Here is a 26,988-nt window from a genome sequence, read left to right on the forward strand (position 1 = left end):
GGTGTCCCACAGGGAAGTATTCTTAGTGTTACGCTATTCGCAGTTGCAATAAATGGTGTTATAGATACTCTACCGGATGGCGTTCACAGTTCTTTATATGTGGACGACTTGTGCATCTCTTTTGCTGCTGCTAGGATGTCACTGATTGAGCGCAAGCTCCAACTGGCGATCAATAGGGTGTCCAGTTGGGCCAACATGAACGGTTTTCGATTCTCCACCTCGAAGACCGTAGCCATGCATTTTGTCGCAACCGTGGTGTCCATCCAGACCCGGATTTATACCTCGCCAATAGACGCCTCTCATGCGTGGAGGCGACTCGATATCTTGGCCTTTTATTTGACAACCGTCTCACCTGGGTTCCCCATTTCGCTCTCTTAAGGCGTCTTGTCGGCAGGCACTATCCCTTCTTCGGGTTTTAAGTCACACCTCTTGGGGTGCGGACAGGGACACGTTGCTGTTGCTTCACCGTACACTCATACTTCCGAAGCTGGAATACGGCTGTGAGATCTACTCATCCGCAACAGATGCACGACTACGCACGCTTGACCCCGTGCATCATGCTGGGGTCCGCTTGGCTACGGGTGCATTTCGGACATCTCCAATACCTAGCCTTCTAGTGGATGCTGGTTTCTGGCCGCTCGACCTCCGGCGCCAATCTTCGATGCTCCGGTGTTGGTTTCGCACCCACCGTCTTCCTGATTTTGTCCCCTGTGTGTCAATGTTGCGGGACTCGCGCTCGCAGGCGTATGTCACTCGACCGAGTCTCCCTAAACCTTTTGGCCTACGTGTTGCAAATCTCATGGCAGAGTTATCTATCGACCCCACTCCTGTGTACTCTTTCCGTCTCCCGCGAGTTGGTTATTGGCAGCTTCCTGTTACCTCATTATGCCCTCCTGCCATGGATGGCAAGAAGGATTTCTGCCAGCTCTGTCCCACACACGGTTTTTAGAACACTTTTTTATCCATTCTAATGACATCCCTGTTTTTACTGATGGTTCCAAATCCGACGCAGGAGTTGGGTTTTCTGTGGTTTTCCCCTCTTTTTGTCGGTCTGGCAGCCTTCCTTCGGTAGCCTCCGTCTTTACTGCGGAGCTCTCTGCCATAGTCCTAGCTTTACAGATTATTTTACTCTCCCGGTTTCGTCTTTTACAATTTTTAGTGACTCGCAGTGCTCTTACTGCTCTCTCCTCTTTTATTTCCCTTCACCCTTTGGTTTTATCAGCCCTGGAGTGGCTTTATCTACTTACCAAAAGAGGATATCGTGTTGGGTTCTGTTGGGTCCCTGGTCATGTAGGTGTTCCAGGGAATGAACACGCAGATCGCCTCGCTAAAGAGGCAGCAAGTTGCGCTCCATCTCCTGCCTCTGTTCCGTTTCGAGATGTATTTGATCTTATTCGTAAGACGGTCGCAGCAATATGGCAGAGGAGATGGCTAACGGGGGTCGCAACCTCGAAAATGGGAGAGATCACTACTTCCACTCTCCCTCAGTGGACATACTCCCATGTCCGGGATCGCCGTGCACAGACTTTATTGGCGCGATTACGTATAGGTCACACGTACCTTACAAATAGGTACCTGCTGACCAGGGACCCTCAACCTTACTGTGAAGACTGCCTGGTGCCACTCACAGTACGGCACCTACTTGTGGAGTGCCCTAGTTTACTAGACCTGCGACACCGCTACCTCTACCGCTGTCGCAGTAGAGATAGCGGTGTCTATCACCTCTCTCAGGTCCTTGGACCAGCGTGTCTGGCCCTTGGCCATGATTTATTCGGTTTTTTGGGAGAGGCTGGCCTTCTCCCTTATTTGTGAATTTTAGAATTTTATTTATGTATTTTGATATTTTATTCGATTTTATTGTACTTTTAGTGTTTTAGCAACTTTTAATTGTATTGGTTTTATTGTTTTTAGTTTTTTATAATTATTTTTCTTTATTTTTCTTTTTGTTTTTAAACATTTTTCGTATATTTTAAAATTTTGGTAGCGGCGCCAAATGACCGTGGCTGTTGCGGCGCCTACTTTAAAATCCATCCATCCATCCAGCCCATCCAGTGTCTAGGTATCAGATTCACCAGGTGGTAGAGGGTGAAAGACAGAAGGCTGTGACCCCTCTGCATCAGGGAAGAGTGAGAAGACAAACTCCAGCATCTTCCATAGAAGTGAATGTACCCAGAAACTAATCATCCTCCAAGAACCCCACCTTGCTTCTCTCCAATGCAGGGTCAGATGGGGGAGCAGGGAGGACACAAGAGCCCAGCGTTGAAACCAAAGACAGAGCAATATAGGTGGACGCACTGTGGACAGAAGCATTTCCACTGTGTACTGAGGAGGATGTTAGAGTATGAATTGTATATAATAATTTCCTTTGTTCCTATACATATATCCATGAGAGCAGGGCTGATGTTAGCAAGAAACCCCTATAAGTGTACATTCCTTTTTTTCCTTTGCATGTACTTCTAAGAGGAGACCATGCAGAAGTCAACATCCGTGTGAGAATCTCTAGTTTTTAGGTTACATATATGTTGGATATGCTGTGTGGGGTGGCAATTTGGGCTAGTCTCTCTTGAAATATCACTCGTTTTCTATTAAACATGATGTGGTGGTTCTCTGTTTGATATTACTGAATTTGTATTGACATTGCTTAAATGTCATGTATTTTCGTGTATTTGCCTCAATTTGAATTATGTTTCTCTTATTAATTGATTTGATATACATGGGTAATGTAAACGAAGGTGAGATATAACCTGGGACTGTAATAAACTATCACTAGCCACTGAGACACGGCCTGTTAAACACCCGCACCTCACACCACTCCTCACCTCGCTGCCTTACCGGCAAGACAGCCGGTTACCAGCCTGCTCTCACTGGTCCTACGTGATACATTTCACCGTGGAGTCCCTTAAGTTGCTCTGTCGGAACTTTACATGGTGCCCAGACCCGGGAGCCTATAGATTGACAAGAAGAAGCTCCTACTGTTGTGGTGAAATGTCTGAGGAATTGAAGCAGCTAGTGGGGGTGAGAGCAGTGGCAAAGGGTTGGCTGGTCCGTTCTGCCAAGGCTCTGATAAGAGCCTTGGAGACTGGAGAAGTCTGACGTGAGCAAGCTGGAGCTGGAGGACGCCATAGATGATTTTGACTGGCGTTTCCTTACCCTGGATGAAGCTCAGACTGCCGTGGAGTTGAAATTCTGTGACACAGACCAAATGGAGATCGACCGACATCATGGAAGCAGATGAGTTCTGCCGGCAGGTGAGGCACAACAGATTGCAGGCTGCGCAGAGACTAGCAAACATGGTGCCTAAGACTGTGCAACCAGGTGAGTCAGCCAAAAAGTGACAGTGGTTCGGCTAATTCACTTGTTAACAACGCAAAGTTGCCTAGAATAGAATTACCAAAATTTAGTGGTAATGTGCTCCAGTGGCAGTCATTTTGGGAATAATTTGAGGCTTTGGTGGGAGAGACGACTCTTCCTGACATTGGTAAATTTGGTTATTTACTATCCTCGCTCGAGGGCGAGGCTAAAAGAGTGATTCAAGGGTTGTCACTTACAGCCAGTAACTACTTAACCGCTTGTTCACTGCTTAAGGATCGGTTTGGTAAGCCCTCTCGTACAATATTTTCCCACATGCAAGCACTTTTGACCCCACCAGATGGGAACCGCCTTGTTGTGGTGGGGGGCTTGCGTGCCCCTGTGACCTGGCGAACTAGGCTAGATGGGGCTTAGGCCCCTGCTCTGCCCTTTCGAGAGGGAGAGGGCTACCCATGCTAGTAAGGTCGCCAGTGAGAGGCCAGACTTAATGGTTCCTACGTAGGCTGCCAGTGGACCAGCGGAGCCACCCGCTGGAGGGATCGCCCAATAGGGCGGGCCGTCCTGTGCTGGATGGTTGGGTGTCCAGGCTGGGATGCTTTGGGAGAGGGGTCTCAGCTCTGTCGTGTACAAACTTTCGTATCATGTGGGATCTTTTTTTAAAACGACTGGTCCGCATGGGGACGAGGTACCCCGTCCACGGCAGCCAGCGCTCCCTCCCATTGTATTCCCAGTAGGTAGTTTCCCTTGCCCCTGGAGCCAATTTTTTGTGTAACTTTCTACATATGGATAAACAAAAAAACTGTCAGGTTCTTGTGAGGTGGCTGATCTGGCCCGCAAGACGTCATCTTCAGGTCTGAGTGGGAAGGGGGATTCCCCTCCACAATGGCCTCCCACTGCAGTCTCCTGTTCTGGAAGTTCTTCTGAGGGACGCATTTCTGCTGCATATGACTCCCTTGTGATGGTAAATGTTAATCCATCATTTTCCTATCATGCCTCGCACTCACTTCTCAAGGCGTATGGTATGGTTGTTTGCATTCGACTGGTTTATGATAAGGACTTCCCTTCTAACCGCTGCTATGTGACGTTTATGTCTTGTGATGAAGCCCGTTTGGCTTATGAACATGTAGCATCTCTGCCCCTTTAAAACTGAATTTCTCCAGTCACGTAATATTTCAGACAGTGACATGGATTACATCCCAAATGTTTTTGAAAACTATTTAGAGAATTCAGTTCCTGAGGTCCGCCAGATCCCGCCTTCTCGTTGGTTTGTGGCGTACTATAGAAATGGGCATGGGAACTTCATTCATGCCTCCCGGTATCTTGCCAAAGAAATCGGCACTATTCCTGAGGGAAACCTCAAGAAATATGGTAAAGGGGTGCTAGTGTGAGCTAAAGATATTACACAAGCGAGAATGTTGCAACATCTCCCATGCCTTTCTGACAGCATGTTTGAGACTGTCAAGGCTCATCCCACCTTTAATTATAGTAAAGGTTGTGTTTATAGTCAAGACCTTTATGAATTTCCAGAGGAGGAAATACTAGCAATGTGTCCTACCTCAGTGCAAAAGGTGACTAAGATGAGGAACTCCTCCAACATGGTCCTTCTCACCTTTTTGGCTCCACCCTCCTGACCGTGTTAATATCGGACCTATTAATCTTAGGGTGAGGCGTTTTATTTCCCGTCCTCTTCAATGTTTCTTGTGCTACGGCTACGGCCATGGCAAAAGCTCCTGCAAAGAAGCTTCTCGATGCGGTAATTGCTCAGCACTAGACTCACATTCTGAGGAGCATTGCAATGCTGCAGCTTATTGTTTCCATTGCCGGGATGCTCACCAGGTACGTTCCAGGCAATGTCCTAGGTATTGCCTGGAGCAGGACATTCTACAGCTTGCTAACACTCAGTTCACCAGCCTAGGTAGCGCCCGCCGTGAACTCCTGTACCGCCAGAAGGCCGGTACTGGTGCGACATCCTACGCTTCATTGGCCGCACGCTCTTCACCTGAGTCTGCCGGTCCAAAGACAACTCCTTCTGCTACCTCTTGCTCTGATGGGGCGGGTGGTCCTGTTCATCTAGCTAACAGGTTTGCTCTTTTGTCTTACAACTCAATGAGTCATCTGTAAGAAGTGACGGGAACAATCCGGATATGACCAAAGTCACCCATCTAGTGGATATCCATTTGCCCCCTGCATCGCCTAAGCTTTTGAAGAGCATGACCAAACAGCACCACAGCTCTGCGGAGTCGTTAGATTTAGCTCAGCCTAAGCAGTCTAAGGTTTCTCCCGGTGCACATAATCGTGAGTCCTCCAGGGACCGCTCTACTAGGGTAGCTCCAGTAGTTTCTGTTTAGCCTCCTGTGACACCCTCTGTCTCAGATCGGGCTTCTTGTGATGAGGACGGTCTTTGCATGGACACGTTCGATGATATTGTCACAGCCATCCCTCGTGGACCCGCTGTGTCAAAAAGTGCAGTCCAGCCTGACCTTCGTCCTCCAATGACCGGTAGGAGTGATGATGGTTCTTTTCACTCACCGGTAGGCCGAAAGGCTGCGATCCAACGACCGGGCACATCTCAACTCCCAGTGTCTACTCGTCGGTTGATTATTTCTAGTCAGGTGAGTCACGGGCAACCCCTTCAAAAGGCTCGCCCGTCCATTGCACCTAAATAGTCATCTTCAAGCTTCTACAGTGGAACTGTAGAGGCCTTCGCGCCTCGTGGGGGGAACTCTGAGCTTTATTGTCGGAGTTCTCTCCTGCCTGTGTAGCTCTACAAGAGACTATGCTAGGTGATAGTACTTACTCTAGTCCTCCTGGCTATCATGCCTTTTTTAGCACTCCTTTCCCTGACCAGGGCTACCACAGTGGCACAGCTATCCTAGTCCATCAAGAGATACCTATTGTCCCCCTGCAACTCAACTCTCCCCTTCAGGGGGTTGCTGTTAAGGTTTTTATGGGACGATCCTACATTATTTGCAGTTTATATCTCCCTCCTCGGGTTCCTGTCTCCAGGGGTGAGCTTGACGGCCTGTTGCGTCAGCTGACTCCGCCTTTCCTTTTATTGGGAGATTTTAATGGCCGTCACCCATTGTGGGATGAAGGTGCTAGTAATCCTCGTGGGGTTTTAATCGGTTCTTTTATTGAGGATGAGGGATTGGAGGTTTTAAATTCTGGAGATGTTACACATTTCCACAGTCCTACTAGGACTTTTACAGCTATTGATCTTTCTATCTCTACTTCTAATTCTTTCTTTGATTTTAATTGGCGGGTCCTACCAGATTTACACGGTAGTGACCACTTTCCGATTTTATTGGAATCTGTGAACTCTGAGCTACAGTCCCGGCCTCCACGCTGGGTTTTAAACAAGGCAGATTGGCCTCGATTCATAGACCTTAGCTCTTTTATCCGTCCGTTGGCTGACTTTACTACTTGTGCTGAGGCTGTTGATTATTTTACTGATTTTTTAATTTCAGTAGCGCTTCAGACAATCCCTAGGACGTCAGGTCGCTTTACTAAGTGTCCCGTTCCTTGGTGGAACGCAGCATGCACTTAAGCTGTGCAAGAGAAACGGGTGGCTTTCTCTCGTCTCCGGCGACATCGTCGGGACCCGCAGTGCCTGGAAGCTTTTCGGCGCTGCCGAGCTCGGGCCCGCCACGTTTTGAAAGAGGCACAAAGAGCCTCTTGGAAAGCTTATGTGTCTTCCATTAATGCCCACACCATGCATCATGCTGGGGTCCGCTTGGCTACGGGTGCATTTCGGACATCTCCAATACGTAGCCTTCTAGTGGATGCTGGTTTCTGGCCGCTCGACCTCCGGCGCCAGTCTTCGATGCTCCGGTGTTGGTTTCGCACCCACCGTCTTCCCGATTCTGTCCCTTGTCTGTCAATATTGCGGGACTCGCGTTTGCAGGCGAATGCCACTCGACCGAGTCTACCTAAACCTTTTGGCCTTCGAGTGGCAAATCTTATGGCGTACTTATCTATCGACCCCACTCCTGTGCATTCTTTCCGTCTCCCACGAGTTGGTTATTGGCAGCTTCTTGTTATCTCAATATGGCCTCCTACCATGGATGGAAAGAAGGATTTTCTGCCGGCTCTGTCCCACACACGATTTTTAGAAATTTTTTTTATCCATTCTAATAACATCCTTGTTTTTACTGATGGTTCCAAATCCAACACAGGCGTTGGATTTAGTGTTGTTTTCCCCTCTTTTTCGGTGTGGCAGCCTTCATTCGGTGGCATCCATCTTCACTGCGGAGCTGTCTGCCATAGCCCTAGCTTTACAGATAATTTTTACTCTGCCGGTTTCGTCTTTTACAATTTTTAGTGACTCTCGCAGTGTTCTTACTGCTCTCTCTTCCACTATCTCCCTTGACTCATTGGTTTTATCAGCCCTAGAGTGGCTATACCTACTTACCAGAAGAGGATATCGTGTTGGGTTCTGCTGGGTCCATGGTCACGTTGGTGTTCCAGGGAATGAACACGCAGACCTCCTCGCTAAAGAGGCAGCAAGTCGTGCTCCATCTCCTGCCCCTATTCCGTTCCGAGATGTATTTCCTGTAATTCGTGAGGCAGTTGCAGCAATTTGGCAGAGGAGATGGCTAACGGGGGTAGCAACTTTGAAAATGGGAGAGCTCACTACTTCCTCTATCCCTCAGTGGACATACTCCCATGGGATCGCCGTGCACAGACTTTATTGACGCGACTGCGCATAGGTCACACGTACCTTACACAAAGGTACCTGTTGACCAGGGATCCTCAGCCTTACTGTGAAGACTGCCTGGTGCCGCTCACCGTGCGGCACGTGCTGGTAGAGTGCCCTAGTTTGATCGAGTTACGACATCGCTATCTCTACCGGTGTCATGGTAGAGATAGCGGTGTCAACTACACTTAACCCTCAGCTATCGCGCCCAATTGGGGCCGAAATAGCCGCGCCATAGTCGAAAACGCGATAGCCGAATTGATCTTGGTGGGAAGGCGGTTTTGGCCAATGAGCGCTCAGATATTCCATGGCGTCATGGCTGGGCACGCGATAGCAGGCATCTGAGGTTGCGATAATGAAATTTTAGCAGCTTTTTATGGGTACGTGATAGCAATAAAACGCGATAGCTGAAGTCGCGATAGCCGAGGGTTGACTGCATATCGCACAGGTGCTTGGACCAGCATGTCTGGCCCCAGGCCATGATGTTTTCAAATACCTGGGAGAAGCTGGGCTCCTCCCCAATGTGTGTCTTTTATTTATTTTTATCATATGTGTTTTTAATGTTTTATTTCATTTTATTGTATTTTTTGTATTTCTAGTGACCTTCACTTTTATTGTTTTTAATTGATTTTAGTTTTCATAAACTACAGAATATATAAAATACTGTAGCGGCGCCATATGACCGTAGATGTTGCGGCACCTAAAATTAAAATCTATCCATCCATCCAAGCACTTTTGAATACTTACATGCCTACTGAATGCTCTGGAAATAAATACACTACCTCACTTTGGAAATTACATGATGAACTCAATGCTCATGTCCGGAGTTTAGAGTCGTTGGGTGTTGAAGGTAAACAGTACGGGGTTGTGTTAGTTCTGGTCATCTTGTCACGCCTCCCACATGATATTCGGATGGAATGGTCCAGGGAAGGTGTGGGCCATGAGAGTGATGTTTCCTGGCTAATGTTCTTTCTCCAAAAGGAAATAGAGCATAGGGAACGATCTGATGCCTACAAGGAGGGCTGCAGGAGCTAGGAGTCTCGCAGTGGAACTGTGTCATCTGAACGGAGGAAGTTTCCCCCTGTTACTGCCTCTGCTCTTCAGTCTATCTCTTCAACAGGTACTGTCAGATGCGTATTTTGTAACAAGGCGCATCTAAGTGAAAAATGCTTTGGTGTATTGAAACTAACTCGAGCTGAGTGTGAAGAGAAAATACACTCTGCCGACTTGTGCTTCAGATGTTTGATAAAGGGTCATTTGTCTAAAGCAGGGATCGGGTAACTTTTTTGGGTGTTATCCCAATAGAATTTGTAGTAAAATGAATTTATCCCCACACTTGGGGGTAGACTCATTTTACCCCCAAAAGCGGTTTCACTGATGGTTAAAAACAGTTTCAATGCTGATTCAATACTGATGAAGCAGTTTCAATACTGATATTTCTCCGTCTCCATAGTTTTATAGATTGTGGGATCCTCAATGCATTCTTTTCTCCAACTTTCATATCAGTTTCCCTCACTTAGCACATTCACATCCATAGCACGTCCATTACCCCCCCAAACTTTCTAATTTACCCCATTTGGGGTAATTTACCCCTGTTCCCGACCACTGGTCTAAAGGCTGTAAGTTGAAATGTAGTAGGTGTAAGGGTAATCATAATGTTCTTCTTTGTCAGACTGATGTACCACTAGTGCCTAAGGACACTAAGGTTTGTAACGAGCTTGAGCAGTTAACCTGTAGTGATAAGAGTGACAAACAGGTAATTAACTCTGAGGCAGGTGTTGATACACCTGTAACCCACGTTGGTGTTGCTTTGAGTAGACCTGACTTTAAACCTAAGGAACTTAATCCTGTGTGTTGTGTTTTGCAGACCGCTAAGGTACAAGTTCATACTGGTAAGGGTCATTGTGTGACAGCTACTGTGCTTTTTGATACTGGCTCAGACAGATCTTACTTACATTTCGAGTAATTTGGTAAGAAAAGTAAAACCAAAATGGGTGTGTTCTGAACCCATTACTTATTCAGCCTTTGGTAGTAAGACTCTGAAAGACCACATGTGTAACTTGTTTGATTTAACACTAATGGATTGCAATGATGTTGCCCATTCTCTTGTTGCAGTGGAGATTCCAAACATCTGTGCACCATTATTATGATCCAGTGTACCCAGAGACAAGTTTGTAGGGTTCAAATCCCTACACCTTGCTGATGATTACATGAGTAACTGCTAGGTAACTGTAGATATCTTAGTAGGGATGGATGCTTACTGGAATTTTGTGCTTCCTTATAAAGTTTTGCAGGTGGAGGGACTTGTAGCCAAGAGTCTGTCTTTGGCTGGATTTTGTCAGGCTCCTGAAAGGTTTCTGCCAACCAAACTAGAGTGAGTACTCAGCTTCTGTGTATTGCTAATAATGTTAATGAATCACTTTTGCATAAATTTTGGGATTTGGAATCCATTGAAATAAGTTCTGTAGAAGCCTCTTGTGATGTAAGTACTTTTAACCTCACTCTGCAAAGGTTTGAAAGGGATGTAAGGTTTTGTGATGGCAGGTTTTGCAGGTGGAGGGACTTGTAGCCCAAGAGTCTGTCTTTGGCTGGATTTTGTCAGGCTCCTGAAAGGTTTCTGCCAACCAAACTAGAGTGAATACTCAGCTTCTGTGTATTGCTAATAATGTTAATGAATCACTTTTGCATAAATTTTGGGATTTGGAATCCATTGGAATAAGTTCTGTAGAAGCCTCTTGTGATGTAAGTACTTTTAACCTCACTCTGCAAACGTTTGAAAGGGATGTAAGGTTTTGTGATGGCTTTTGTGTGGCTTTACCATGGAAGTCTGACACTGCCAAGTATGACTTATAAAACAATATAAAACTTGCAAAGAAGAGGCTAAATAACCTGTGCAGCAGGTTTAGTAAATACTATGTTTGAAGAGTGCTTATGATTCTGTTTTTGTGGAGTATGAACAGGAGGGAATCTGTGAAGAATTGCTGCCTTCAGAGCTGGAATGCACTTGTCCCACCTACTACCTGCCCCATCGTCCTGTTGTACGAGAAGGCCATTCTTCCACCAAAGTAAGGCCAGTCTTTGATGGTTCAGCTCCCAGCTACAGTGGTATTTCTTTAAATGACTGTATAAAAACTGGCCCCTCTCTTAACCTAATCTTGTAGCTACGCTCTTGAGGTTTAGACGGTGGCCGATAGCTTTGACTGCTGACAAAACCAAGGCATTTCTTCAAATTAGTGTTTGTAAGGAAAATCGTGATGTTCACAGATTTTTATGGAAGCCAGAGGAGACCATTCGTGTGATGAGGTTCACTTTGGTTCCCTTTGGTAGCAAGAGTAGTCCATTTCTACTTAATGCCACTATAAAACATCACCTTGATTTGTGTCCACAGTCTGAAGTTGTTAACGAGCTGGATGATTGGTTGACGGGAGCTGAGAGCATCATTGAAGGCCAAACTAAATTCGCTGAGGCTTCCTCAATTTTGAGTAAAGCAGGGATGAAGTTATCTAAGTGGGCCTCCAGTAATGAATATTTGATGGAGTTCTCTGACAATTTAACTTTAGAATTTGAGAAAATTAAAACACTTAAAATTTTTGGATTACAGTAGAGTATGGTTAATGACGCTTTCTCCTTTAATGGTTTAAGTTTGGATTTCCCTGTAGACGTTGCAACAACAAAGAGAGCTGTACTCAGTTGCATTGCTAGAGTTTTTTATCCCCTTGGATTTGTAACTTCTTTCACAATGCTCGTCAAGATTCTGTTTCAGGATGTATGGAGGCTTGGTACTGGTTGGGATGACTTGCTTCCTGATGAGATGCTTCTTAAATTTCAGAAGTGGTTTAAAGGTATAACTGCTTTCCAGCTCTGCAGTGTTAACCGTTGTTATTTCCCTGGCACTTCTTGGAGGGCTAAGACAGGTGTGGAACTCCACGGGTTTGGGGATGCTTCCGAGAGAGTGTATGGTGCCTGCGTGTACCTCAGACTTCCTCTTCTGAACGGTAACTTTAAGGTATTGTTGATTATGTCTAAGGGAAGAGTTGCACCCATTAAGTCAATGTCCTTGCCTCGGCTTGAATTGATGAGTGCTGTACTTTGTTGTAGGTTAGTAAAATTTGTTTTGAGTGCATTACATCTTGATCTTGATGTACCTGTTTTTTGTTGGACTGACTCCACTATAACGCTTTCCTGGATCAAGGGTGAGCCTCATAGATGGAAAACATTTGTGAGAAATAGATTAATTGAAATACAAGGCTCAGTTTCACCTGATAAGTGGTTCCACTGTCCTGGGAGGAATAACCCTGCAGACCTAATTTCCAGAGGTGTGATGGCTGAGCAACTTGTGTCAGCTGGTCAGTGGCTGAATGGTCCTGCATGGTTGTCTCTCCCCCTTTCCAATTCTAGCCAGGAACTACAGATACTGCCAAATGAGAGCTGCGGCAATATGGAGGTAGTCTCTTGTGTCTCTGAAAACACCACCTGTTGCATTTGAGTTTACTCGGTAGAGTAGTTTCTGTAAAGCTCTTAATGTTGTGGCTTGGACAATGAGATTCATTGCTAATTGTAAAACTAAAGAAAAGAAATACTCTGGTCCTCTCACCTATGAAGAGTTAACTAAAGCTAAGGTGAAGTTGCTTTCTGTTGCACAAAGAGAAGTTTACTCTAAGGAGATTGAGGCCCTGCAACAACGTAGACCACTCTCTAAGGGGATCTTTTTCAGGACACTTGATCCTTTTCTTGACAATGACGGTTTGCTTAGAGTAAAGGGTCGCTTAGACCAAGCTGACATGACTTATGAAGATAGACATCCAATTATAATTCCACAGGGTCATGTTGCTAAACTAATAGTCCAGTTTCAACACAAAATCTTAAAACATGCTGGGGTTTCAACGCTCTTGTCTATTTTGAGAAACAATTACTGGATAGTAGGACTAAGAAAAATTGCTAAGTCTATTTGCAGAATGTGTCTACCTTGTCAGAGACATGACTCTAAGGCCTGTACCCAGCCTGTTGCCCTTCTTCCTAAGTTGAGGGTCAGACCTGCACCTCCATTTTCTGTAACCGGGTTAGACTACACAGGACCTCTGTATTGCACTGATTTGCCATCTAAGAAATTCTATATTTTGCTCTTCACCTGTGCTGTTATAAGAGCTATTCACTTAGAACTCACGGAGTCCCTGTCTTTAAATGATTGCATATTTGCCATTCGCAGGTTTGCTGCTAGACGTGGTTTTCCATATGTAATATATTCTGATAACGCTAAGACCTTTATTGCTGTCACCCAGACTAAAGGAGAACTTTGGTCCTTTAGCCCCAGAGTGGAAGTTCATAGTGCCTTGTGCTCCTTGGTGGGGAGGCTGGTGGGAACGTCTAATTAGGTCAGTCAAGTCTTCCCTGTGGAAGATCTTCGGCGTCAAACGTCTGTCGAGGTCGGAACTAGAGACTACACTTTGTGAAGTAGAGGCCTGCGTCAACTCTAGGCCCCTGACTTTCGTTGGTGAGGAGCCTGATACAATGCCACCTTTGACTCCGTCTCACTTTTTCATTGGGCACACTGCTGGGCTACTGGTGGAAGATGTTAAGGACCAGGGTATTTCAGTGTCTGCCAAAGATTTATGTGTTCGAGAGCAGATACGATTAGGACAACTAGACAAGTTCTGGAGAATGTGGGCTAAAGACTATATTAGAAATTTGCCGCCTGCAGTTAAAGGTTTTGTGCCTAATTGTAATGTTAAGAAAGGCTCATTAGTACTTGTTAAGGAAGATAATGTTCCTAGGATGTCCTGGCCACTTGGTATTATAGAAGTTTTTTCCTGCTTATGATGGTGTCATTTGGAGTGTAAATGTAAAGACTTCCAAGGGAGTGTTCTGTAGACCTGTACAAAGACTACATGATCTTGAGATAAGTGATTCTGTGGATGAAGCTGGTGGGTCTTGTGGGATGAAACCTGATGGTCAAAGAGATGATATTGTCACTGACATGTATACTGATGTAATTGCTCCCACAGGCAATACTTGTTTCCAGGTCAGTTATACAAGGAGTGGACGTGCTGTTAAAAGGCCTGTGAGATTGAACATGCAACATGCACTGTAATATTGGGTTTTGAATTTGTATAGAAGTATAGGGAGTACTCCTATGGTGGGGAGAATGTTGGATATGCTGTGTGGGGTGGCAATTTGGGCTAGTCTCTTGAAATATCACTCGTTTCTTATTTCATGATGTGGTGGTTCTCTGTTTGATATTATTGAATTTGTATTAACATTGCTTAATTGTCATGTATTTTCATGTATTTGCCTCAATTTGAATTGTTTCTCTTATTTATTGATTTTGATATGCATGGGTAATGTAAACAAAGGTGAGATATAACCTGGGACTGTAATAAACTATCACTAGCCACTGAGACACGGCCTATTAAACACCCGCGCCTCATACCACTCCTCACCTCGCTGCCTCACTGGCAAGACAGCCGGTTACCAGCCTGCTCTCACTGGTCCTACGTGATACATTTCACTGTGGAGTCCTTTAAGTTGCTCTGTCGGGACTTTACATATGTAATTATAACTTGTATAATAGCATAGATATATGTTTAATACTAAAATATACTTTTATTTCCTATATTTATGATTAAATAATACTTTAACTTTTGTAATCAAGGCATTTGTCAGTGTTCTTAAATGTACAAGTCAGTCGCGTGTCAATGAGTTTATTGACAGTGCTACAAACTGAAGCCTGCCAGGGTTAGACAGTGTCTGGCAATAACACAGAATTGGCCATTATGCTCCTCGGCAAATTCCAGGGAGCTGTGGACTTGTGTGTGTGCACTGTCTTATTTTTAATTATTTATTTTTTTTTTATGTAGGGAGGAGGGCCAGCCACGGGCAAAAAAAAGAAAGTTAGAAAAAGGTCCACTTGAGCTGGCTCTCCAAAGACTTCATAAAGTGCCAAAACTGTCAGCCAGAATTAGGGGAGCAAATGCCTCAATACCTCCCTCTTAAAAGAAGACAAGTTGTAGGAATTTGGAAATACAGATGCAGGGAGGGAGTTCCAGAGTTTACCAGTGAAAGGGATGAATGATTGAGCGTACTGGTTAACTCTTGCATTAGAGAGTTGGACAGAATAGGGATGAGAGGAAGAAGAAAGCCTTGTGCAGCGTGGCCACAGGAGGAGGGGAGGCATGCAGTTAGCAAGATCAGTAGAACAGTTACCATGAAAATAGCGATAAAATATAGAAAGGGATGCAACATTTCGGCGGTGAGAAAGAGACTGAAGACAGTTAGTTAGAGGAGGGGAGTGTAGTGTAGTGATCTGTACTCTTAATATAGTGATAAATTTAATTGTGTTGTATCAACATCCCAGAGGTGTGTGAGAGGTAGTGAACGCTGACACTTGACCTCAGTGACCACTCATCTACAAACACAACTATAACCACAACAAGGACGGAGGAGAATGCATGGCCCATGAGACCTCATCCTGAACCTGAGTGGGATGAGTTGTCTCCACAATCCTTACTCCCAACACCAAAGTCACAGACATGCCTTCACACTTGTCAAGGTGGTGGAAGGTGTGCAGATCGTGGAAGTGATTGTGTCCATTGTGCGCCATGGACATAGGGGAGGCATGCGTGACATACAGAGCTGTACCCTGAGACTGTATGGGACGAGTTGCCTCTACAACACTCTTGTTCCCAAAGCTGAAGCCACAGTCAGGCCCTCACCCTTGGCCAAAGGGAATGCATGGATTACTACCAGCCAGCATTCCCATACTTCAAGTTGGGACTGCTTAATCCACCACAGTACGTCCTTAGGAAGCAAGTGCTTACATGTGGGCGGAAGTGAGACAAAAGGACATCTCTAGACATGAATGGTTCCTGCCTCTAGCTGGCCCCCTCTCCCCCTCTGACACATTGACTTGGGGTGCCTATGCACCCAACTTGGTGTTGAAGAAGGAAGGAGCACCGGCAATAGCCTCCACAATACCTTTAGCTAAGGGTAAGGAAGAAAAAGCACATTACCATCTAGCTGTCTCTGCACAGTAGGTGGAAAATTATGCAAAAATGGGCAAAAGGCTAGGACATTACAGGGAGGCCTCCTGGACTAAGGATGAGGCTTCAAGTCCCCTATGACAGGAATGATACTCTCATTTCTTCTGGAGGAGCTGGTGTTTGGCAGCCCTCTCCACTAGGCCAGGAGGCCAGCCAACATACTTGTCACATCGGTTATCCACAGAACAGATACCATGACAGCAAGCAATACATATAAAATGGGGTCATTGGAGGCACTACCAATGAGCCTCTTGCAGTCAGGGATGGTGCAAGACCTCATAGGAGCCTTCACAGGCAGTAGGTGATCTGAAGACGAGGCAAGGGAAGATGGTGGCTGGGGATCTGAATTATGTCGGGAACCATCAGGTAAACACACCTGGTCCTGGGCAGCAGGTCCTGATTCCCCCGCCTCTCTTGAAGGATTGTCTCCATGCCCCTCTCCAACAAATGGTGATGAAGACATAGCACAGAGAAGCAATCAGAGCTGGGAAAACATAAATACTGATGAGAGTGATGTGAACATCATGAACCCTGAGAACAGAGTGGGAATGGAAGTATGTTGAGCAGGTGATGTGGTGCCACACTGCCAACTAGTGGCAGATGATCACAATCATTTGTTTTACTGCAGGCTGAGTTAATTTTTTAATAGTATGTATATACCTAATTAGAAGAAACAGGTTTTGTGTGAAGCAGTCAATTCTTCAAAATCTGTGGAATCATATATCATACATGTGTTTAGTGTACTAGGACACAATCAAACATGCTTAAATAGACAAATTTTGCAAATGATGAAGGATTAAAACATTATAAAAACACTGGGTCTCCCTAACTAATGGTATGAAGAGAATGAAGTTACAATCACCTCAACTTAAAATGGGGCAACTTCCAAACACCTCTTTCATATTGGTACTTTTCTTACATATATTCCTTTCTCTTCCAACACAAAGTGACTAAATTAGTTCAATAAATCAACTTAAAAGCAGCAGTAAGATAATAGTGATCTATAAATCAATACATAGTATTTAGCATTAAACAAAATCTTCACCATAAATTCCACAAAAATTCAGTAGCAAGAATCTTCCATTACAGTCCTTTAATTTCCTTGGAAGGGATCTGGTACCATGAGGCCTATTCAAGACCTTAAAGATGTATACACAAACATGTCATATTTAATTTCACACATCAAGAAAATAAGTATGACTTGTTTTGTTATTTGACAAAATAGATAAATAAGAAAATGCATAAAACAGTAAAACTTAAATGTGGTTCCTAATTTTTTTACTTTAATGAATTCAACTTGATTTTTTTACTTTTTATTTATTTTTTTTTTAGAGCATAATCTCATCATAATTCAAGGAGAGGCTCTACTTATTTCATTAACTCAGATGGAACACAAAGCAGTCACCACTTAGTCTTAACAACAAGCAATCAAAATAATAACAACAGCCTCTAGATCTTGCCTTAATATTGTTTATGACAACACAGTGAGGTACTAGCAACCTCTAGCAAATTGTCAAACATTATTCATCTCATCCTTTTTAGAAAACTTTCTACAAAATCATGACAAGTTTTATGAATAAAAACTCCTTTTAATATTATAAGATCAAACAAGCAACAAAATTGTAGATTAAACGAATACTTACCAAGTGTGAAGTTTGATCTTGATTTCATGAACATTTAACTGCGTCACTGAGGTAGTAAAAGAGATGCTTGTATCGCCAGTTCCACATCAGTCCTTTACAGCATAGGTTTGAGAGGAAGTAGCTAGTATACACGTGTGCAAAGAGGCTATAGTTCCAAACAGATCGAACAAGAGTAAAGGGATGGGCAGGGAGGGCATTTACTACCTACCTCAGTTAAATGTTCGTGAAATCAAGATCAAACTTGACACTTGGTAAGTATTCATTTAATCTACAATTTCACTTCATGACATTTAATTGACGTCACCCGTAGTAGACGAGATCTTTAGAGTGGTTCCTCAAACCTACTATGCCAGTGAAAAGGAATAAAGAAAAATAGGAGTCCAAAAACAGGAGTAACAATCTATTTCTCCCAAAACAAAACCAATGTAATAAAACAAAAAAGGAAACCCACAAGGGGTAGCATGGTACACAATCAGAGAGCTATGAAAAAATAGCTCTTGAAAATTGTCCAAGGTGGCTGATAGGTCTCTTGTAGAACCTGGTAAAGGTGGATTCCCGGGACCACCCAACAGTGGAGATGACGGTGGCCAGGGGGAGTTTTAGGGCTGCCTTACTGGTTGAAGCTGACCTAGTAGAGTGAGGAGAGAAGATGTTGAGGTCAATGCCAGCAGATTGCATGATATCTTTTGTCCAATGACGCAGTGTCTCATGAGGCTACCCTTATTGGAGGTTTCGTGGTTAGAAAGAAGCTTGTGAATGGCCCTCGGAGGGCGCAAGTGCGCTTGAGGTAACTCACAATGGAAGTGACTATACACAATCTCCTGTCAGTGGGATAAGCCACAAAAACCAATTCTGACATATGGTCACCTGGCCTTAATGTTTTTAGAGGGTCAGCTAATCTGAAAGAGACTCTAAGCTCTGAGATAGTCATGTTTCTAATGTCTAATAAATGCAAAGTTTGACCACGTTGACCGGAGAATAGTTAATTTTCTCGATAACTCATTGGGTCCAAGACCTGCAATGTAATCTAAGACCAAGTGAGGATCCCAGATGGTTTCTCTTGGAAGACTGCCTTCATAAATCTGACAACCAAGGGATGCTGTCCCACAGGCTGATGATTGATACTGGCTACTGCCGAAATAGCTGACCGTATTGTATTCATTGAGCTGTAGGTTCAGCCCATTTCCTTCTTAAATTCAGATAAGAGGTAGTCTAAGAGGACATTTAAAGGTGGCTGAAATGGATTAATTTCCCTGCTGAGGCAAAAAGACAGCCAATTTTTGATATGTGGCCCATACTGATGAGGATCGACATGACTGATCCTCGTGCTGTTGGAAACAGCACAAAGGTAGGAGCGACATGACTGTTGCCTCGTCTTCCTGAATTTTCTGCAGAACTTGGGAGACTATACTGAAAGGGGGAAAAGCGTACAATTTCTTATTGGACCAGGTCAATGTGAAAGCATTAATATGTATAGCATATGGGTCTGGCTTCCATGAAACATAATCAGATAACTGAGCGTTAATTTGGGTCGCAAAGAGATCAACTCAGGCATGGGAAAAAGTTGACATAAGCTATAGAAAATATGGGGTTGCAACATTCACTCAGCATCTAAGTTTTTCACATGAGATTCCTTGTCTGCCTCTGAATTATGTAATCCCTGTATATGTTGTATTGACAGGTTAATGCCCCTTGACTCGGCCCAGGCAAAAATCGCGTTAAGACTAAGCTTGATACTACCACAATGATCTAAACAGGCAGTTGCGGTGGTATTATCAGAGCGGATGCAGATATGAGTGTCCCTGCTATCTTTGCAAAGGGATTGTAAACCCAAGAGGATAGCCTTCAATTCCAAACAATTGATGTGGTCCAGTTCGTCATGACCCCAGTGATCCCTAGTCTTGGCATCCCCGACCACAGCACCACAACCAGTCAGGAAAGCATCACAAAACATTTCAAGTTGGTAGGGACAGGATCATAGGGACTTTACTTGAGAATCTATGTTATTAACCCACCAGGCAACCAACTCCTGGGCATGACAGTCCAAAAGAACAGGTGAGCTATAATTGCCATGGTGATTAGCAAGCTCCCTGTTGTGCACTATTTCTAGGTATTTATATCTGAGTGGGGCCAACTCTACAGCAGGGTCAGAAGCTACAGCCATACCTATGAAAGAGGAGAGTGCAAGTAAGGAAACATCCCTGTTCAGAAGGAGCAAACCCTCTGCCTTTATGCGTTCTTTCTTACGGGACGTCAGGGTGGAAGTCGTGTTTATAGAGTTCAAAAATTACCCCAAGAAATTCTATCTCTTGGGTAGATGTTACGACTGATTTATTAAGATTCACAGTGAGCCCTAAGGAGTCAAGAAGATGCAAGGCATAAGTCACATGAACCCTCAAGAGTCTCAGTGGAGTCAGCAACAAAAAGACAATCGTCCAAATAGTAGAACACAGTTATTCCCAGCTTACGAAGGTGCGAGAGGACAGGTTTTAACAGTTTAGTGAAGATGCAGGGTGCAGATGTCTGACCCTGTGGTAGACAAGTGAAGCGAAACTTCTCATTACGCCAGATAAATTGAAGCCATTTCCTGTCCTCTGGCCAAACGTAAACTGAGAAATAGACATCTGTCAAATCTATAGACATGAAAAAACAATTGGGGAGGATTAGAGGTATCACATCCTTAAGAATGTCCAGTTTAAAGTGAGTGTATTCAACATGATCATTAAGTTATTTTAGATTCAGTATGACTCTGGCAGTACCATCCTTTTTGAAAGTAGGGAACACATTAGAAATGGAACCGTGATCCCCTGGTGGACATAATTCTACTATACCGTGTTCAATAAATTTGACCATGGCAGTGTCCAGGGCGACATTGTCTGCAGTAGACAAATGTAGGGGACCTAGAGCTTTAATTGGTATAGGAACATTCACAGAAAACAAGAAGTTTCCCATGAACCACATCATGAATCCATTTATCAGAAGACAAAAGGCACCACTGTAATTTAGCATTAAAGATCTTACCACCACGGAAATTTGTAGGAGTGTTAATCAAAGTAGGTACAAGAGGGCTTACTGAAGGTGACCTCACTGAGGAGTTCTGTGCACTGGCCTCCTCTTCCCCTGGGGAGGTCTCTGGCCTAAAAAAGGCCTCATCTGGGACCGTGGGCATGCCTGTTGTTGGTAGGAAGGCCGTAAGGGGTGTCTACTCGTCTGCCAAGGCGGAGCAAACCGTTTCCCAGGACCCTTGTGAGGACAGAAGGAGGGCCCCACAAGTTACCTAGACTTGTGGATTTCCTCACATTTCTTGGTGACATCGAAAGGGAACAAGTCATCCTGACCCACTTCACACTCCCATTTGCTGAGCTCTTCAAGAGCAGAGTCATTTACATGAATCTGTGCCACCTCTTTCCTCAGCTGATTAATGTAGTTGACAGCAGAAGCAAGGAATCTGAAGCTGTTATTAAGACCCTCAAGGTAGCAGGTAATGGGCTGAACATGTCTATCACCAATGTTGCTTATGCAACGTGGAATAGGGACTAAAGCCTTCACAAGCAAGCCATTAGTGAGGGAAAGCTGGGTGTCCACTAACTTGCCCCCAATGTTCATAGCTTTGGCGATAGCAGAGTTGGTGATTGGCACCTTTAAGTTCGGCACATTGTTAGGGAGCTTGATCCTGTCACACATCTGTTTAGCACTGTCAGAAGAGGGCTGGCATCTCAGACTCAGGTTGAGGATGGAGGCCAGGCACTCAGACAAAGGGTCACCCAACTCCTCCTCACCATGGAAATGGCCTGCGAACTCCTCGAGAGCTTTTTGGAAGGCGACGTCAGCACAGGAGCACCTTGAGGTTGACAGGCGGTGAACGTGTTGGGATCATCCAGTGGGTCAGACACGGACGCCTGAGACTGAGGAGCTGGAATGGCCTCATCCTCCAACGAGATGTCATGGAAACCACTAAAGTTGGGACTGTGTCCCAGTGACACCTGAGGACCTGCTGACTTGTCTAGTTTATCGATGAGGCCACTAATTAAAGAAGACAGACGGCCCAACTCAGCATCTTGTGGTGGAGATACGGCTGGTATGTTTACAGCACTTGGGCCAGCCACTGGGGGGAAAGATGACCGAGAAGCGCAGGCAGTCAGAGGTAGGGAACTGTTACCTTCCCCAGAAGCTTTTCTCCGCTTGGCTGAGCTGTCCAGGGGGTCCTTCTCACGACGTTTCCTTTCGGAGGAAGAGGAGGAAGGACGCCGTGGGGTTCCATGGCCCTTGTCTCGGTCCGACATAACTCTTCCAGATAAAAAAAAATTAAGAAAATGCAGGGTAAAATAACAGGTAAACAAATTATGTACTTAGATCATCCATGTGTAATCCACAAAAGTGTTATCACCATAGCACTAACATATGTGTCCTAGGATCACATGTGTGTAATCACAGTAGCACTAACATAAATGTCCTTGGATCATATATGTGTATCATAGTAGCGCTAACATATATGTCCTTGGATCATATATGTACATGCACCAGGTGGAAAACTAACCAGGACGACTTGAAAAAGCTGGTAAGTGAAAACCACATCGACCGAAGCGCGGAAAGAAGAGCAGGCGGACCACGTGGAGTCTAGCAGTGAACTGACATGGAATTGGCGATACGAGCATCTCATCTACTACCGGTGATGTCAGTTAAATGTCATGAAGTGAAATAAGTATAGGGTCACTAAAGGATCAAATAAAAGTACTTCCAAATCTCAGTTTGATGCACAACTGTGGATTTAATGAAGATAAAATTCTCCTTTGTAGCAATAAATGGTTGTCATACTTTTGGGAAACTCATTTATTCCGTTGTTATATACAGTACATTTGATACCAGCTTAGAGGGGCCTCATACATGCAGGATTTATGTAAAGCCTTTCTGTTTCAATCAACCCACAAATATTTCATTAGATATCATAAAAATTAGGATTTTACATAAGTTTATAGACTACAGGGATTTCTCGATTTATGCATGTTTAGAGTATGTGATTTTGGAATAACATGAAGTAAATAAAACCTAATCAATTTCTAATATTACACAGATTGCTTAGAATAACATGATGTCAAGAAAATCAAGTTGCACAGCTGGTTTAGTTCTGTGATGCGGCCACCAGGTGTAGTACCAATCATCACTTTGTTTACATGTGTGAAGATGTCTGGGGTTTGATTTTAGAGCCTCTGTTGCCATAAGCTTACTACCAACCACTGCCTCAATGCTGGATCTTGGCCTCATAAGATGTAGCTCATTTCCAGAGACTTTTATTTAATTATTTACTTATTTTTTGGAGAAAAGGTATGTCTTATGAGCCATCAAATATGGTATGTCTGTGTTGGCAGATTTGATTTTTATTTAATCATGAGAAAGATGGTCACGTGTACAACTCTCAGTTCAGCAGGCTTAGCTCTTATGACGTGTCAATGGGCATCCACCAGCTAAAATAATGTACCCTACATTATGTCATAGAATATCTGCCAATCAGTGTACAAAGAACTTATTATGATTTGGCAACACTAAATCAGTGCCTATTATTAGCTAATGGTAAGCATGAATGAAATGTTTTTATATTATTCATGCAATTTCTTTGAATAATGGAAGCAAGGTGAATGCAGTATTTCTTGATTTATGTGTGTTTAGATTATGCAATTTTGAAATAACATGAGGTAAAAAGCCTATTATTTATTTTTTTATTATGCAAATTATTTAGAATAATACAATGTCAAGATGCTTTGCTGGTATTCCAAATCTTGGTAATCACAAGATTCTGTGAGATATTTGTTTAGGCTGCCACATTGTCATCACAGCTGATCACAGCACAGAAGTGCTTCACCTTCAGGACACCTAGTGATGCACGATAAATGTCTCCAGGAAGGTAAGCATGTGCTGTCTTGTTGTCAGTTAGATGCTGTTACTATAGTAATGATGATCCTTTGTTTATTCTAGATGAGAGGTGCACAAAAGCATTTTATATAGGATACATGTTGCAAGGACCTCAAGGTGTATGCCCAGTCACTCTCTCAGACAGCCTTTTCAGGAACAGATTAATTTATTTTACATTGAATCCTATGGAGAAAATGGTTTTGGTTTATGAATATATATACCATATTTCATGGCTCATAGAAAGCAACTTTTCTCAAAAAAAAAAAAAAAAAAAAAAAAAAAAAATCTCAGGAAATGAGCCTGCATCCTATGAGGCCAAGGTCCAGCATTGAGGTAATGGTTGGTGGCAAGTCTATGGTAAGAGATGCTCTCAAATCAATTCCCAGATATCTTTGCACATGTAAACAAAGTGATGATTGATACTACACCACAAAACAACTCTTTCTGTCAAGGTAACAATATATAATGTCAGGCACTCTCGCAAAGAATTCATCCCACCCGCTCGCCTCGATTCCCAGCTCCCCTTTTGCAGCTCCTCCACCCAGTTGATTTGACGTCACACATATGAAGCCACGCTATTGGATAATGAGAGAGAGAGAGAGAGAGAGAGAGAGAGAGAGAGAGAGAGAGAGAGTATGGTAACGAATAAGGGGATAGGAGAAAATGGTAATCAAATATTAGATATAAAAGAGGGTGAATGAGAGTAAAACTAATAGGGAGATAAAAGGAACAAAGGTATAATAAATGGCACTTTTACATAGCAAGATGACTTTTTTTTTTTTTTTCCTACATTCAGAGAGGTAACTTAAAAGAAATAAGGGGATAATAAATGAAGGAAGCACTTTTACATCTTAAGACAGCATCATTTTTTTCTTTCTCCTACAGCTGATTTGATGTCACATATGGATATTGGTCAACAACACACATGCACGCACACACACACAGATGAGGTACAACAGATGGAGGATTTCTTCAGAATTGGTAAATTTGAGGCTAATAAAGTTAGACCAGTTAAAATCAGGTTTGCAACTTAGGTCCAGGCAGAGCTTGTCTTAAATAGCTCATGGAGGTTGTCTGATAATGAAGAATTTGGCAATGTCTGGATAAGCAGGGGTCTTGATGAAGCAGAGAGGACTGAAAGAAGAAAAATTATTAATGAGGCCAAACAAAAAAAAAAAAAAACGAACAGAGAACAGAGGAGGAAAATAGTCAATTTTACTGGAAAGTGAGAGACATAAAAATGTTAAAGAAAAAGCTTCCAGGAAACTAAGTAAAGTATTGTATACAAATGTTGATGGAATGCTCTCTTTGATGGTGGAAATTAATGAGTTGCTAAGCATAATTAAACTGGATGTTATGATACTGACTGAAACAAAGTGGAAAAGTGAATGGGGAATTCCTGATGGTGGTGGCATGTATGAAGTGTGGATGAGAAATAGAAAAATTAAAGAAGGTGGAGGAGTTATGATTTTGACTAAGAAGGGAGTTAAAGTGGAGGAGGTAATTAGATGTGAAGGAAATTCTGAGATTTTACAGGTAATAGTCTCAGGTACTAACAGTAAAACTGTAAATTATGTGGGAATGCACGTATCCCCAAAGAGGGGATGAGCACAATGATATGTTGGTGAATGTTTTAAGAATTTTAGAGGAAGTGGTTAAGAAAAACTTTGATGTGGTTATTGTAGGTGATTTTAATTGCCAAGTGAACTGGGAAACTATGATGCCCAGTGGAGGTGAAAACTCCTGGAGCAATAAGTTTTTAAATTGGTCAACGAAAAACTTGTTGACTCAATGAGTTGATTGTGATACAAGATTTAAAGGAAGTGATTCACCATCGAGGCATTTACCAAAGATATGGACACTATTATAAATTTGCAATGTGAAAGTCCCTTGGGGAAAAGTGACCATGTGTTAATGGCGTTTGATGTATTAAATGAGAATGAGACTGTAAATGAGGAGTATAAGGTAAAAAGGCTTAGATATGCCAGGGGTGATTTCAGGAAATTGAGGAAATTCTTTGCTGAGGTGGACTGGAGTGATTTTGAGAAGGCTGAGAATTTCCAAGATAAATGGAATGAATTTTTGAAAATTTACAATGTTGTGGTCAGGAGTTTTGTACCTAGAGGAGGACTGGGAGCCAAAAAAAGGAAAGTGTGGTTTAATGCTAAATGCGTAAAGACCAAAAATGACAAGGTTAATGCTTGGAATAGATGGAGGAAGCATAAAACTGAAAACAGTTGGAATATTAAAGTTAGAAATGAATATGCCAAGATGATAAGGCTGGAGAGAAAGAAATATGAGAGTGATATAATTGACAAGTGCATAAATGAACCCAAGTTGTTTTTTAGACACATAAATAGTAAGATGAAACAGAGAGACGGGATAACTAAGCTTAAAGTTGAAGACACAGTTTATGAAGAAGTACGAGATATGGCATGAATGAACGTTTTAATTCTGTCTTCACTGAGGAAAGAGAGTTCAACCCTGATGGTGAAATTATTAGATGTAACTCATTGATCATTATCTCTGTGACATGTGATGAAATTTTTGATATGTTAAAGGATGTAAATAAATCAATAGGACCGGACAGTGTCAAACTGGATTTTGAAGGAATGTAAAGAAAAACTAGTTGGAAAAATTCTTAGTTTTGGTGGTAATATCCTTGACGAAAGGTTTAGTGCCTAAGGATTGGAAAAGAGCAAATATCACACCGATATTTAAAGGTGGTAAAGAAAATCCTTTAAACTACAGACCAGTGTCACTGACCAGTGTGGTGGTGGAAGTTGTGCGAGAGAGTGGTTAAAGAGAGACAAGATATAATAACAAATTGTCTGTCTGGTTTTAGAAAAGGTAGGTCATGCTCCATTAATTTGCTATCATTTTACGCAAGAGTGATTGACGTCATTCAAGAAAAAGATGGATGGGTGGATGCGGTATATCTTGACTTGAAAAAAAGCATTTGATAAGGTACCACATCAAAGATTGTTATGGAAGATAAAAAAAGTATGGCAGCATTGGTGGAAGATTACTTGAGTGGATTATCTTAATGACAGAGAAATGAGGACAGTAATATGTGACCAGTGTTCATTATGGCTTAAGGTAACTAGTGGTGTCCCACAGGGATCTGTGTTGGGACCACTAATGTTTGTTATCTACGTTAATGACTTGAGTGAAGAAGTTGAAAGTTATATAAACCTGTTTGCTGATGATGCAAAACTGATGAGGAAGGTCGAAAATGTGAATGACTGTTTAGTGCTGCAAATTTATTTAGATAAGATTAGTAATTGGAGCAGAACATGGCAAATGGAGTTTAACTTGAATAAGTGTACGGTAATGGAGTTTGATAAGAGTGAAAAGAGAATACAATACGACTATAAAGTGAATGGTGTCAAATTGG

At 43.1% G+C, this 26,988-nt stretch overlaps 1 protein-coding gene across 7 annotated transcripts in view; it reads right to left on the reverse strand.

Annotated features, from left to right (window-relative positions):
• Window positions 1-18,069: 18,069 nt before the first annotated feature.
• Window positions 18,070-26,988, reverse strand: part of LOC123511327 (dipeptidyl peptidase 8-like) — a 610,443-nt gene continuing 601,524 nt past the window's right edge. For 3 of the 7 annotated variants that reach the window (XR_006676755.1, XM_045267115.1, XM_045267112.1), the window contains one exon: window positions 18,070-21,971. Coding sequence is in view for 1 of the 7 variants with exons in the window: in XM_045267116.1 (XP_045123051.1) it covers window positions 18,165-18,312 (148 nt within the window). In the remaining 6 variants the exon portion in view is untranslated. The remainder of the gene's footprint in view (window positions 21,972-26,988) is intronic. The other 4 variants (XR_006676756.1, XM_045267113.1, XR_006676754.1 and 1 more) reach the window with 3 other exon arrangements.

The sequence above is a fragment of the Portunus trituberculatus genome, chromosome 31, assembly GCF_017591435.1.
Source record: "Portunus trituberculatus isolate SZX2019 chromosome 31, ASM1759143v1, whole genome shotgun sequence".
Taxonomy (NCBI): Eukaryota; Metazoa; Arthropoda; class Malacostraca; order Decapoda; family Portunidae; genus Portunus; species Portunus trituberculatus.